We start from the raw sequence: 16,757 nt of genomic DNA on the forward strand, positions 1-16,757 counted from the left end.
ATGAATTGCCATTTGCCTGTTTAGATTTCTGCCAAAATAGTTCCTTGAACATGTTAGATTTCTTCTCTATTTAAATAAAATTTGGTTTGGCGGTTCAGTACAGGCAATGTGTTTTTACTTTCTCTCTCACTACCATAGTATATGAAGAAAGTATTGTTTTCGTCAACATTTTCGTTTGAGTTTTGGGTGGATATATCCCTTTTGGGTCCCCACTGAACCCAAAAAAGTCGCTTTCAAAGTGATGTCCGTGCGTGTGTGTGTCCGAGTGTCTCTGTATTTGTGTGAATGTGTGCAGAGCTACAGACCACATTTTAGTGAAATTTGGTATGTGGATACTAATCCATGGTCTCTAGGCGTTTTTTTATGGGAACTTTCACATAAAACGCCGTAAAATAACATAAAGTTTTACGTTTTTGATTAAAATTGTGTATGTTATAGCTCTTGTAACTTTAAACAAAACAGTACAACCCAAATAGCTGTAATAATTAGGGTTGAAAAGTTATAGTAATTTATGTGATTCTCCTATAAAAACCTCAAATAAAAGCGGATAGTTTGATTTAAAAAAACCGCTTGAAGACTAATTTTTATTAAAACTTAGTATGTCTTTTCAATTTTTTGGGCATAATGAGCTGTAAAAATTACGGTTCATCTTATTTTAACTTTTGTGATTTTCCACATTATCATAGTTACTCTCACCGCTTACTCATGGTACAGGTTGAGGACAAGTGAATGTGAGAAAGTATGTGTCAGATTGCTGACATTGTTTTTGTCATACACAGTGGTGGTCCCAGGATTTTATTTTGGGGGGGGGGGGTGGGGGGGACCACCTGCCTGAGGGATATTCTAGAAAAAAAGGGGGGTCCGGTGAAATGTGGAATTTAAAGCCTAAAAACATATTTTTATAGTTATTTGAGCTCTAAAATATGCTCAAGCTAATAAAATATTTAGGAGGGAATATATCTCTCCCATTCCTTCCCCCCCCCTGGGACGGCCAATGCATAACATTTGAAAAATTACCAAATATTACACAAATATGATCCTTGTCCGTCATTCAGATTTTGTTAAATGCAATCTTCTCTTACTGAATTATTCTCTGTGTTTATGTGTTCTTATTATCAATGTTACCTTACTACTCACTCCTACTCATTCTCATGTGGATAAAAATTTCACTTAGGGTTTGAATACAATGTAGTTATTTTAGAATGGAATTATTTATGTATTGTATCAACAATTATCAGCTTTTAATATATGTGAGCTTCTAGTGAAACCAAGACATTTTCATTGGACTAACGGTAAGGGTGTTTTAGACTACATGACTCACCCTAGCAGAAGGGTTTGGTGCTCTCAGTCTATTCTCTAGGTCAGTGGCCATAGAGTGGTTTTCTGCCTTCATGCTGCTTAGTCGCTCTCTATACCTGGCCAGCTCTCTGGATAACCTCTCCTTGCGCTCTAACTGCTTGGACACCAGTGCTGCAACACACACATACACAGTGACAGAGAGAGCTGACGTAAAACACTGATTCCTGTCTACACCAACTAATTACCTACAAGGGGCTAAGTTACCTTCACTGTCCAAGAAATCCTGGAGTCGTTTATGGCACCGGTTTTGAAGCCTATGGCGTTATTTTGAGGAAGCAAAAGTTAAAATTTTGTATTTGATGGAGGTTGTGATAAGTCTTAAAAACACTTGATTTGTTTCATGTTTTTTATGTTTGTTTATGACTGAATACCAAGCTTTTTGTGTTTTGGTGGGTGGTAATACAACAAATTCAGTTCATTTTTTAATAAAACACACTTTTTTCTGATTGTTGTAATGTTTATGTTGAAGAAGACATTAATATCCAGTTTTATTACGGTAGTAAAAAAGTCATCATCTTGTAATATCAACCTAAAATATAAAAATTGCAAAGTAAACCAGAACTATTAGGAGGGTATATGAGTGTTTGATGTGCTCGCCTGGCTGTACAAAGTTCGCCAGTTTAATCATGAAAAAATTCTTTAGTTTTTGGACAAATTCACCCTGGCTAAAGAAACAACTTGTATCTTATTCAGTAACAAAGCTCTTTGTTCTTCATTATATACTCATATTGAATTCGTATCCAGCTTACGCATTTAAGCGGCATTGTTGTCTCAAAAATAATTGTTAAGGATAATGATGATGATATTTATTCATAATTCACTTTCATTTGAGTATTTACCAGTGATGAATAGCTTCACTCAAGTTTTATGCTACCCATTCATTCCAAATACCAGAAGCTATAAAATCTAACAACCGCTGCCAAATTCTCAAACCCTTGTTTTCTGACAGCGAATGGATGTGATAAATCCATCCTCGGCGGCTGTAACGATAACATCTCGCCCGCACTCATTAGTGCAGTGCGCTGCAGTTAGCGCTAAAAATATCGCAAAATTCACATAAAAGTAACGCTCTATTACCTGCGCCACGTCGGACGTCATGAATCACGGGCACGAGTAATCAACGAGGTGGAAGATTCTTGACTAGCAAGGACAAGGCCATCATTGTGTTCTTAACTTTTGCGTCAATTCTTGCCCTTCCCCCCCAAACAATATAAAGTTGTTTATTACCCGAATGAAAAATATATGCACAGCGACATCAAGTAAAATGTATTGTGTTTTACTTTAATTTAATATTATTTAAAAAACTAAAAATTGTTCAAATGTCTTGATTATTATAAACAGATAGACTACAAAGCATAGATATAATAGTCTGTGTGGAAGACTTAGCATTGAGACATTTAATGTTACTTGAAAACTGGTTAAAAGTTTTCTTTATCAAAACTCACAAAAACTTAAAATTGCTGTATAAAAATTACACAACTTTTTTACTGTTTTACGACAATTTTCCTTTGAGTAGATAATTTTTTTATAGTCAGAAAATGGAGACGAGGTCACAGTTTGTAGCGCCACATGTTTATGTGTTATTTTATACTTATACAGTAATTAGCCATTTTTAATTGTTTCACAAGGATTTTTTCATCAGGTAGAGAGTGTTTTTTCTTTGCGTTGAGACTATGGAGAGAGTTTGTTGTTTGAAGAACCATACCTGTAGGAGATTTAATAATTCCATACTCTAACATGAAGTAAATCAACCAATCCTATATGGATCCAAAACAAGAACTATGGTACTAAAAAGGTAGCAAGATTTTAAGTTCTCACACAAATCTGAACTGATCAAAGATGCAGGTGAGTGAAGAAACAAGAATAAAGGTACTAAGTTATCTGTTTTAAGCACCAGACTTGGTCATGGTTGCTGGAGTAAGAAGCTATCTGAGATGAATTGGACAGGTAAATAAGAGGCAAGTTGGAGCTGCAATAAACGAGTAAGTTGAGGCAGGTATTGGCGAGGCCTTATATCTTCTATTGTGTGGATTAAAATGGCAATGGAAGTCAGCAAGTAAGGAAACACCTTAAATAAACAGCAGTTCCAGTTTTCATCACAGTACACATAGTCAAAGTAGTTCCAGGATTGTGAGATCACTCAGATAAGGCTGTAACGGTTGGAACCACAACTGTGATTCAGTTCCACATCGAGAACAATACAAAACTAAACATAAAATGTAACAGAAATTGTAGAATTTATGATAAAAACAAATCTCACAGTTAATTAATATGTTGCACCTAAAAAATTTTACACATAAACACTACCTTGTAGAAATAGAAATTATAACCCCATGTGAGCAATAAATCTACCGATTTTGCAAATATGTCCATCGCAAGTAAACAGCCTCACTTCAGTGATTTATCGACAATAATTAAATTTTTAGCAACAGCGAATGAAGATGGACATTTCCGCTACTAAGCTGGTTAAATACGAGCTGAGAGTGCCAACGGGACGACCTTACGTGAGACAAGCAGAATAATATCAGTAAAGGATTGCTCCAGGTACCTTAGCTCCAAATATAAGAGCCGTCGGTATGCAGTCTATATTTGCTTAAGTATGTCTCCGTCCTATACCTCTCCATTTAATAGTCGTCATGTACAGTTGGATATATTGTAATACCTCTCTGTTAAATCACAATGTTTAATACTAGATGGAAAATCGAATAAAGGATTATGAATTGCAACAATAGTAAAAACTAGTTGCAGTTATGGGCCTGTAAATAACTAACAAACACATTTAGTTATAAATCTCAAATTTCTTTACAAAATTAATTACACGAGATTAAATTTTATAAAATTAAAAAAAAAAAACTTGAATAGGTACTTTTGTCGTTTTGTGTCATTCAATACAAGAAACTACTGTTTAAGAAACCCCTAACAGGATAGATTCTACCACAAAAAGAAGGAATTTATAATCAACCAATTTTAACACTGTAATCTGATACATTGTACCAATCACAACACAGGTGTCATAGAAGTATATTGTCTAAATTCTTATACAAATATTTTCAGAAGATCCCACTCATAAATTACATTCATGATGAGTGGAAAACTGAGTGTTTGCCAAAATGTAATCAAAACCGTACTGAACTTGATAAACTAAAACAAGCAAACTAGTGTCTGGACCTGACCACTGCCTACCTTAGATTTACGATAAGTGAATAAATTAGTTGTAACAGCCGCGGTGACAAACTAGCGAAGGTAATGCGTGCAGAAATAGCTACGGTAGTTGGTAATAACATGTTTTATGCAAGTCGTAAATCTGACGAGACACAATCAGTTGCAGGTACAAGTACGAGGACTCGGACTAATTAATACCACACCTGGCCACAAGCCAGTGGCAAATCAACAATCCTCATGCACTGAGCGTTGCAAGTCGACAATGAGTTGTTTCGAGGAATATTTAATTGTAAGCTTAGTATTTATATTTCAATAACTTCATTACCATTGTACAAGTCAGTGCTATTGTATGGATATACTGTAATACTGTAATATAAAATGTTAAGGTAGTAATTAAAAACAACTGAGCACCCTGAAATTAATATAGTTATTTTTCCGAGACATGTTTCGGAACTCAGTTTTCGACTTATCTTCGCTTCAAGAATAAATATATTAATCTCAGGGGGCTCAGTTGTTTTTAATTACTACTTTAATATCATATTTTAGCAGCTCTATTTCATGGAAATCTAAAGATAATATAAAATGTATTTTTTGCCATACTGAAACAAAATCAGTCATTTTTATTACATGTGTTGGGGGTCTCAGGTAGCTTTTTTACTCCCTAAGACTTTTTAGTCCTTAGGGAGTAAATGCAGCTATTGTTAACTCAGTTGTAAACTTCGATTGTAAGCGATTGAATGTATCAAAATTATGTAAATTGATTTTAGATGTTACTTTTACATAATTATTTTTGTTTCGTAACTTAATGGTGCGGTATGACAAAAAATATTGTTCATCACACTGACGAAAAGAGTCACTTCACTGTTGGTGAAACATACTATTTTGTGTTTTTATACTAATTGATATATTCACAGTTACACTAAATACAAAGTTTTCTAAGACGGTATATCCATTCAATACGAAAACCTACAAATAAATATTGGGACACTTCTAGGCGTACTTTCACTAAAATAGGGATGGGTTTAGGATGAAGTAAGATAGACTACCTTGCGTAGCTTTGTCACAGAATAAAACCACCTGTTTCTTGTAATGAAAATAAAACCCCAGATTAATTACAAACAGAATAAAGGGTTTATTCATCTTAAAACTGAACTATGAACAAGGGAATGCATTATAATGGAATATAAACAACGGTGAGTATTTACTAATAACATATGTAAATAAACGTATTAAAATCATGTGAGGTAAGTTTAGTTGTGTTCTATTCACTACATTTCTTTAGCCAGGCCCATTTATTAAAAGCCAAATGAATAAGGACATTTCAACCTACCAGTTACACCTGATTGAGCATCCGAATCAAGCAACGATTGAACAAACAACGATAAATCTCAAAAAAATCAGAATAACGACACAAAAGAAAACTACACATTTTACTTTTTGTAGTTCAGTTGCACTTAACTTTTTGTTGTCATACTTATCATACTAATATTATAATAATATTATAAATGAGAAAGTTTGTGTGTTTGTTTGTTTGTATGTTTGAAGTTCAATCGCTCATTATATATTAGTTGAATTGGGCTGAAATTTGGCATGATGATAGCTCTCATTCCCGATTAACAAATATGCGTATTCTTATCTCAAAAATCCTTTCAGGCTCCACCCCAGTGGCTCTGGAGTTTCCCATGTTAACCTTATTGGTATTCACATTTTTTATTTTTTAAAGGGAATACAATAATTTTTTCAGCTGATTCAACTAAAGAAGTTGGTTCAATGATATTCAATAGCATTAAAAAGTTATAAAGTTTACCAACAGAGTGCAGCACTATTATTTTTTTGCAATTATGATAACATAACCGTCAAAGTAGGATTGTTTACAGTTATGTTTCTGTTTTTAAATTTAATAAATAATTTGCGATATGGTGCGAGTGTTTGATAATTTACTTTTTTCTATTGTTTAGGTGCAGTGGTAGAACAGTATGGCTATGGTAGATGTGTATTACTACAGCATGTAGCGTAAAAAAAATAAAAAAAATATTCTCAAACCTTATCCTCCCCCATGCAAACACAAAGCACGAGTATAACTGCAATAAGCATTTTATGCTTCTACGCCAACCCCGTACAAAGAACAGGTACTCTGCTAGTGTTGTTATATAGTTGTAACAGTTTGTACCGTTCTTGAACTAGCATAACGTGATGAGAGATAGTTAGTTTTATTTGTCATTTTATACTTCTACGCCAACCCCGTACAAAGAACAGGTACTCTGCTAGTGTTGTTATATAGTTGTAACAGTTTGTACCGTTCTTGAACTAGCATAACGTGATGAGAGATAGTTAGTTTTATTTGTCATTTTATACTTCTACGCCAACCCCGTACAAAGAACAGGTACTCTGCTAGTGTTGTTATATAGTTGTAACAGTTTGTACCGTTCTTGAACTAGCATAACGTGATGAGACAAACAATTTTCAATTAATTTGTTGATGAATCAGTGATGCTTAACATTAAAAAATATTTTCTTTTTTACACTAAAAAAAATTGTTTTCCATTTGTAATATTCGGAAACGAACAGTTGTGGTGTTTTTCCATTTTAGTGTGGTTTTATATTTGATGAATATTTACTGTAAAAACTCTAAAATGACAAATAAAACTAACTATCTAACTAACTAATGAGTTAGTTTTATTTGTCATTTTAGAGTTTTTACAGTAAATATTCATCAAATATAAAACCACACTAAAATGGAAAACACCACAACTGTTCGTTTCCGAATATTACAAATGGAAAACAATTTTTTTTAGTGTAAAAAATAAAATATTTTTGAATGTTAAGCATCACTGATTCACCAACAAATTAATTGAAAATTGTTTGTATTGTATCAATGACTTCTTGTGTGGTTTTGTTGGATATTCAGGCTATGTAGGCTCCATAGGGTTATAACACTTTTACACAGCATTGTTACATTACTTAAAATTCCATTTGTGGTATCACAGCAGTTCCCTGCTACAGCAAAGTTACATAACCAAAAATATTGACAAAAGAATCAAAGATTAAGCTAAAAATAAACTATTTTTACCTCCTCTCAAAAGTTGGTTTTTCAAATGAAAATAGCTAAAACTCTGTTCACACATTGTGGCAAACATCCAAATGAGAATTGAGATACGTCTTATCTATTTCCTGACCTGTCTTATCTCCTAAATGGCACTCATTTTATACAAACAAAAGGTTTACAGCTGACAAAACACACACAACTTGAATAAATAACAACAAACTGTCTTGAATTCAGGGAGGTGAAGACTAAACGTTATCAGCTGTTGCATTAATTGTACTAATGTCAACAAGGTGGGGGAACCTGGCAAAAATAGAAGTGAACAACGAGTATAAATATTGACACCGAGTTGCAGCCAAAGAGCCGAATGATAACGGTAAAACTGACCAAAACCAATTTCATTATTATTATGTCTACTGTACGAGATTTCTGATTCTTCACAGTGCTTTATTATTTCCAAGAGATATTTTTGTTTGTTACAATTCTATTTCTATTCTTGTTGTGCAAATTCTATTTCATAATCTTTTCTTTTAAGATTTTTTACCAGGGTGTCTATCAGTTCACCTGAATGAAGATTTGTATTCTTATAATGATCCTATGATACAAACAGTGATCTCTACTAGACAATATTTATATGTAATAGGTCAAATCCTCATCAGTTAATCACAACCTAAATGTTCAGAGGTGTAAATGAATGAACTGTAATTCTTTGTTTTGACTAAATAAATACACAGTTTTTTTCTCTTTTTTAACAGCATTACATCCTCATTGATGCTTCTAATTTCAGAAGGTGAACAAATTCAATTACCCGATAATTTTACAGGTTGCATACCGTAAACGTTGTTTGCAATCTATTATATTATTAAAGTGATACAACCAAATTTTATGTAAACGGTTAGTCATTTACCAAATAAAAATATAGGCATATGGCACATCAAAATGAAGCTTAGAGTGTGTAGATTTGCTGAAAAGTATTGATGTGGATGAATTTCCTAAAGGCCTGTTCACACCGGCGTAGCCAGACGTCTGCAGACGTATTCGGTGTATTAATACGTCGCCAGTGCACTGTTCACACCGCATCTACGTCTGACGGCTACGTAGCCGGTGAGCCGGCTGTCGTTTGTTTATTTTATTATATTATTTATATTTGTTAATTTATTGTTTATTTTTATTAGTGTTTCACGAATTTCAGTTAAAATTGACGGTTCAATTGCAGCTTTTAGTACCGTGAAAAGTCTGTTGATTAATGTGTTAATGTTGACAAAATATTTCACTCTAATTTTAGGCCGTATGTAGTAGACTATAAGATTTGCACTATATTATAATATAAAAAATATTACCAGAGAACATGCAATAATTTTGCTCATCCATAGGGATTACATAATAAAATAGTCTTTGGTGTAAGTAAGACGTAGGCCTATATCTAGAAATAATTCATTAATGTTTCATAAATGTGAGCCCACTATATGAACCGTGATAAACCATATTAAAAGAGAGAGACATTGTTTTTGATAAGGAGATTTGCAAGCATAAACAAAAAAATGTTGTGGACATTGGTTACTCGTATAATGAAGTATTATTATAATCTAAAGTTGTCTTAAGATTGTTATTTTATAGTCTAATTTGAATGTAATAGATTAATGCGATTTAATTATTTTTAAGTGATAGTAAATTTGTATGGTTTAGTCCAACATTTACCACGTATAAATTAATTGTGAGGTGTAAGGAGGGTGGTGGTGACAGCCCGGTGTGCTAGTGCGCATGCGCGTATTCGGCTATGCGAGCTACGCGTAGCTAGCCGGCGTAGCGGCAGCGCCGTAGCTTCCGTAGCTCACGTATTAATACGCCGGTGTGAACACTCTCTATGAATTACATTAAGAGCTACGTCAGCTACGTTTTTCGAAAAAGTATTAATACGTCTGGCTACGCCGGTGTGAACAGTCCTTAAGGGCTCTGGCCCACAGTCTAATTTCCAAAGGGCTACGCCTGACATGCTTCCAATGTTTAAATGTTGTTGTATTAATAGTCAAAGGTTTAAATGATTTAATAATTTAATTTAGGTAGTTAATGAAACAGCTGGTCTGTACAATGAACTGGTGTTTGTTTATTTACTCGAAAAAGATGTTTGTGACACTTTATGTAGATTGAGGAGGGTTATGTTTGGTTGTATACGTTTTGAAAAGTATTGCTCAAAGTTTCATTTTTTAATTTATATAGTAAGCTACATTTGAAGAGGCTTGACTATTGAAGAATCATGGTAAAACATGTCATTCATGAATCATCAATATGAAACAATTTTGATGCTATTGCTACACTAAGGTACGTTGTCATATTCTTTCGGATCTATTAACAACAAAAGTAGGGGTTTGAAAAAAGTAGGTTTACGCTTTTAAATCAGTTAATAATTTCAAACTTAATCATAGAGTTGCTGTATTTCAAAACGCACATCAACACCACTTTAATAGCTCTCTAGGTCAAATTTTCTTCCCGTTGCAAAGCACGGGTATAGCAGCTTGTTCACAATCTATTACTAGATTACTATTTGTTTGATTTTTTTGTGTCATCCACGCCAATGGCATTTGTTTTGAAAGGGAATAGTCCCAACCTTGGTCTTGTAACTATCTAACGTCGACATTATTGCTTTGAGATTTCAGAACTGTTCTGATCACTTCTTTGGACGGCTTTTATAGTTTTTGAAGTAGTAGCCTATATTAAAACTTTTAACTTATCTATGAAAAATGTGCTGAAAGATTATATTGCTGGTGCTGATAAGTATCTGGTACTGTAGCATAAATTTGTAAAACCCTGAAGTATATTTACAACAGCCTGCAGCTCATCTTTTGATTGTTATATTGACTCATAAAGGTATACTACATTGCTAATCCTTACTTTATTTTATATACAGGGTGAGTTTCTACTAAGTGCGTTAATTTTTACCAACTATTCTACTCACTAAAAGGAACAAAAAAATGCCAGAAAGAATTTTCTAACCCCACCCGTTAAGCTGTAGTGACCGATTTTGTGTATTTTATAAATTACCTGTAGTAGCATTACTAAAACTATCATAGAAGCCAAACCAAAACAGTTACAGCATTATACCTTACACCATTGAAAAGAACGTTAAATTTCCCATAGAATTATTGCAACAACTTTAACATACAACCCTATTTACGCTTTAAAACTCACATAACATAGACAATGAAGTTTGCTAATAACTTCTTTACAACTTTAAAGTGCCGTTTCACCTATTAACATTAATGTAATGTTTTGTCAAATTGCTTAACAAACTTTCTCATTTTATAACCTTTAAAATGATGTAACCAACAAGGTTATTACTGCATTCAAATTTTGAAAAATTAGGTCAAAACTGCGTCAAGGTCAGAACTTCGGTAAAGTAAACAGGGATCCAAATTTAATACAGTACCTATTATTTTCTTTTTACCTGTTGTTAATCAACTGATATTTGATCAGCTGTGTTTATAAAATTTTGTTCACAAAACCATATGATTTTGATTGTTGCATTATAACCTTAAAATGATTAACTATTTTCTTATTTTATAATTTTGTGACAAAACTACAGACTCAGTCTAAAAAATCTAGTTTTAATACAATTTAACAAATAAACAGGGAGGGACATTCAAAAAAATAATTGTGTAGGGTCTAGTTTCTGGATTTTCAATCACAATAAATTTTCAAAATGTCCACCATTTGCTCGTATACACGTGCGGATTCTTTTCCGAAAATTTCTCACTGTTGCATTCAGATTTATCTCCTCTTGAAGAAGGACGGAAGCTCTGAGAATTCGATTTCTTAGCTCATCCACTGTTTGAACTGGTGTTCGGTAAACTTCCTGTTTGAGGTAACCCCATACATAGTAGTCCATGGGAGTTAGGTCTGGTGACCGTGGTGGCCAAGCAATTGTTCCTCCCCTTCCAATCCACATTGGGAAAGTATTTCCAAGGTAAGCTCGTACACCATTATCAAAGTGGGGAGGTGCACCATCCGCTTGGTAGACAATTCGCTGACGCACATCCAACGGGACGTCTTCAATGAGCCTTGGTAGAGTATCAGTAAGGAAGTTGAGATACTGACGGCCATTTAATGAAGGCGGAAGATCAATGTAAGGGCCGATTAACTGGTTTCCAATAAGTCCAGCCCATACATTCACTTTAAACCTCGTTTGGTTTCGACACTGGTGAATCACGAGTGGGTTTTCTGTGGCATAGTGATGTTCATTATGGATGTTGTAAACGCCATCCCGAGTAAACGTAGATTCATCTGTCCACAATATCGTCTTCAGAAAGTCACCCTGATCAAGTTGGCTAACAGAGCGACAAAACTGAAGTCTCTGTAGACCGTCTCTAGGTTCAAGAGTCTGAACTCGTGTGAAATGGTAGGGATGCAGCTTTTCCTTTCTTAGTAACTTGGAGACGTAAGTTTGAGAAACGCCTAACTCACGAGAAACTGCCCTTGTGCTTGTCCGTGGATCGTCCTTAAACCGCCTCAACACAGCTTCTTCAACACCCACATCTTGTATCACGTTCCCAACTGAACGATGTTTGGTGGGAAATTTACCATTTTCACGCAAACTCCTATGAACACTGATGAATGTTCGTTCATTCGGAAGTCGCCTATTAGGAAACCGACGACTGTATTCACGCCGGCTCTCAGCTGCATTTTGAGAACTGAATCAATAAACTAAAATAATGTCAAGATATTCTTCGTTCGTGAACACTGACATAGGACTTAATTAAACTATTTCCCAAGTATGTTCATGAAATAGTGAATAGTTTGAATGTTTACAATGCAACAATCAAAACCAGCTGGTTTTGTGAACAAAATTTTATAAACACAGCTGATCAAATATCAGTTGATTAACAACAGGTAAAAAGAAAATAATAGGTACTGTATTAAATTTGGATCCCTGTTTACTTTACCAAAGTTCTGACCTTGACGCAGTTTTGACCTAATTTTTCAAAATTTGAATGCAGTAATAACCTTGTTGGTTACATCATTTTAAAGGTTATAAAATGAGAAAGTTTTTTAAGCAATTTGACAAAACATTACATTAATGTTAATAGGTGAAACGGCACTTTAAAGTTGTAAAGAAGTTATTAGCAAACTTCATTGTCTATGTTATGTGAGTTTTAAAGCGGGGTAAATAGGGTTGTATGTTAAAGTTGTTGCAATGATTCTATGGGAAATTTAACGTTCTTTTCAATGGTGTAAGGTATAATGCTGTAACTGTTTTGGTTTGGCTTCTATGATAGTTTTAGTAATGCTACTACAGGTAATTTATAAAATACACAAAATCGGTCACTACAGCTTAACGGGTGGGGTTAGAAAATTCTTTCTGGCATTTTTTTGTTCCTTTTAATGAGTAGAATAGTTGGTAAAAATTAACGCACTTAGTAGAAACTCACCCTGTATACAGTAATCCTATTTTGCCATAGTACGATTTCTTTGATTTTTTTGTATAAAAAAATATTTGTTTGACTTGGTCTCAATAATTGTATTTAAAGTGCATTTTAAGTTTGTCAATTATTTGAATTTATCCGACAATAAAGACGTATTATTATTATTAGGATACAAAAAACAACTAACTTTTAGGATTATTCAAAGTTATGAGCAAAAATTAATAAAACTAGTCATAAATATAAAACTCACTGAAGGTTTCTGAGTTTACATTTAACATTCGATCCGTACGGTACATTGTTTCTAATGATAGGCATACAGACTAAAAGTATTTAGTTCTAAGTTGAATGTATGTTTGCTTACAAAAACATTCAAAAAAGCTTTTCAAGCAGTAAGAACATATTTCCTTGATTGAGATTTTAAAATAGCATTCCTCCAACACCATGATTATTACGATTGCAACAATAATGTGCACCCACTGACATGCAGCCCTACTTAAATAAATTTTTAATACAATTATTTTGGAAGTTACAAAAATAAATACTACTTTGGAGGTTAGGATTGATAAAGAAGATCAAGGCCATGTATCTAAGTTGTTTTCATTTATGTCTTTGTAAATATTTAAAAGTGCTCAATTTTTGTACTAATTATACCAAATTGACAATATCTCAAGTAAGAGATGGAAAATTAAAAGTTTAGCTAACCTAAGAGACAAAGGACTTGCGATAATGTTTCGACTTAGAAATTTAGGTCTCTGCTATAAAATAAATTGGATCGTAACGTAAGCCTTAGATTTTAACAACAACTTATCTTTAGCTTTCCATAAAGAACGATTACATTGAGAAACTAAAATATAACAAAATGAGAAAATATGATACGTGAAGTGACATCACAATATATCAAAGTGGAGCGCATTTATTTTGAGAAGATTTATTTGGTGGAAAGGATATCCGAGAGTGGGGGCTTCGGGCGGGAGGCCATTATTTCAAGCATGACTTTGCCACCTGACTTTACTTGGCACTGGCCTGCATGCATTGCATTCTCTGAGCTAGCTTCACATCAGTTACTGTGCAGTCTACTCATGCCATTTAATAACTTGTGTTGCATCCAAGTCACTTGGTCAAACAGTTGAAGAAATTTGATACCCAGTGTGCCATGTATGCATCTATTCAGGTTTTGAGATTGAAACCATGCACATGCAAATTGTGTTAAGGAAAAAAATAATTTAGTTGACTTGCTAAAGGCATGATGGTAAAATTCAACACGAATCTATAAAAAGGTATGACGAAAAAAATAGAAAATATGCTTTGAGGTATATCATAGCCATCTCTAGTATAAGGCTGCGGCCTTCGATGTGGCAACGCCGCAACTCATCCCCACCCTGGTCCATCTCCGGGTATTGCCACCAGCGGTAAAAAGGTGCAACATTTCGCCAAAATTGCGCTTATTCACATTGAAAGCTATGAAAATGGAACCAGTTCAATGGATTCATTTTTAACATGAAATGCCCCTTACAATGTTTCAGTTTGTATTACAAAATACAAATCGAATTAATACATGTGTATATGAACGTATATTCACCACTCTGAATACTATCCACAAGCGATATACATTTGTAATAAAAATGGAACCATTTTGGAACCTACTCGTAAAAGAAATACTATTAAAAATAGGCCTAGGCTTCCCCTGACATTCTTTTAAATTTTAGCGAATTTCCCATATAGGGAATAAGCTATTACCGTAGGTCTCATGGTAAGACCTAGACCCGGGACCAATTTACTTTTTCGTTTTGAGGTCCCCAGAGGCCAAAAACACCATCCGTTCAAATTCATATATATATATATATATGTGTCCGTTAGCGCGATAACTCGAGCAAAATTGATCCGATTTTGATGAAATTTGGTACAAACGTGTAAACCTACGTTTATTCGAACGAGTTCCCGAACCAGCATAATCGGACCATGGAATCAGGGGTTTATGGGGGGTTTTATGGGGTAAAAATGGGATTTTCTCATTTTTGACCCTAAAAACTTTAAATTTCTAAATTTCTCTCTAGACCATTTTGAAGAGCTTAAAAAAACAAATAATTTAGTATATTGAAGTATTTTTGAATGTTCATTGACTACGGAGAAAATTAAAAAATTGTAAATTTAAAATTCCCATGTTATTCTTATGGAGAATAAATAAACTGTTCTAGTTTGCTTGTTTATGGATATATTTTAATCAAATTTTATCAATTTGGTTTATTTCATACTAAGCTATCAATATTTCAATTGAAAAAACACACCTCAACATCTTCCCCGTAGCAGCAAACCTAACTACTCACTAAAATTAATGTTATTAAAATAGGAAATAAATCTGAAAATTTATAGGGAATATTTTAGTAGAAATCAAGCCGGGTAAATGGAAATTCGCTTAGTATGCAGGTTTGCTGCGACGGGGGTATTATTATGAACTGGTCGTCCAATGGTCGAAAACTCTACCAAAAATATGTAATGCACGGACTTCTTTATTTTCAACTCACGCTGTAAATAAAACATGTGATTAGAATTTCTTCCATTTGTTTTGATTTTCTTTTAATTTAGTTTTTATTTCGTCACCAGCATGGCAACCCATAAGGCCCATATTAATTTTTTAAAATTTAAAATTAAAATGTGCTTATTTTTGAGTCTATTTAAATTGATATATTTATGGATTCTGCACATCTACAGGAAAATATCTTTCTAATAGTGTGTGTAGATTTTCCCTGAGACGCACACAAGCTGAGAAAAAAGGTTTTAAAGAAACATGTTTGTCTATTAATAGGCTATGTAAAATAATATTATAATTTCAAACTTAAGTACGAGATATGCAAAGCTGTTTTATATCTAAACTGTTTGTCATTTATTGTTCATGCATAACTGAACTGTGGTAGAAATACAAAATACTGCTACACCTCTGACTAAATGCGATTATTTTAAAAATGTACAAAACTACCTGACAAAACAATTATTTTTATAATTAATTTATAAATTTATTTTAGAATTATTTATTAGCCTATATTTTTAAATATAATTTCATTTTTAAAATTAAATTTAGTAATTTTCTTGACTGGAAAAGATCACAGAAAATCTCAACGTTGTCTTACTTAGTTTAATTTGTTCATTTACTATGTTAAACTTTAGTTGTTGTGTAAGACTTAGAATATATAGGATGATAAATATTGAAGTATGTGAAATACAGACTGAAGAAAACTTGCCCAAGTCTTTGATGTCCATTGGCATTCAACAAACACATTGACAGTGTGACACACACGCAGTTGTGTCTCATGTGAAGTTGGCAAGGTCACCCACATGCTACACCAAACCTGACCTTACATAATATTTTGGAGGTGCAAGTTGTATGTTTCTATGTGTTTTAATCCTTACTCATTTCAGTCTAACAATATACTTTTAGAAGTTCGTTCATTCATTTTTTCATTTTTTTAGTGGCTAATTTATTATTGTTTTGGTAAAATATTTGTTAGTTAAGTCGACAAAAACATTTACTAGATAAAAAAATGGTTTCAAAATTGACTTTTGCTTAATTTACATTAGGCCTACAACATTTCATGTTTTATATGGTATTCAAGCTGATACTGTCCAAATATTCCAGTAATCACCAAGTTTGAACAAGTGAAAAAATATTTAAGTAGTTTTTGATATATTTAAATCCTTATTTTTATCAAAATATGTTGGCGATTTTTTCCAACTTTTTATTCACCCATCCACAGCCCTGGGCCTGTGTGTGGGATGTATCCA

At 33.4% G+C, this 16,757-nt stretch overlaps 1 protein-coding gene across 5 annotated transcripts in view; it reads right to left on the reverse strand.

The window, feature by feature from the left end:
• The window catches only part of LOC128988717 (TGF-beta-activated kinase 1 and MAP3K7-binding protein 3-like), an 80,714-nt gene that overhangs the window by 17,632 nt on the left and 46,325 nt on the right, over positions 1 to 16,757 (reverse strand). For all 5 annotated transcript variants that reach the window (XR_008490420.1, XM_054410290.1, XM_054410291.1 and 2 more), the window contains one exon: positions 1,322 to 1,470. Coding sequence is in view for 4 of the 5 variants with exons in the window: in XM_054410290.1 (XP_054266265.1) it covers positions 1,322 to 1,470 (149 nt within the window). In the remaining variant the exon portion in view is untranslated. The remainder of the gene's footprint in view (positions 1 to 1,321; positions 1,471 to 16,757) is intronic.

The sequence above is a fragment of the Macrosteles quadrilineatus genome, unplaced genomic scaffold, assembly GCF_028750875.1.
Source record: "Macrosteles quadrilineatus isolate MER2022 unplaced genomic scaffold, UCM_ALF_1.0 Scaffold_3__2_contigs__length_128488019, whole genome shotgun sequence".
Taxonomy (NCBI): domain Eukaryota; kingdom Metazoa; phylum Arthropoda; class Insecta; order Hemiptera; family Cicadellidae; genus Macrosteles; species Macrosteles quadrilineatus.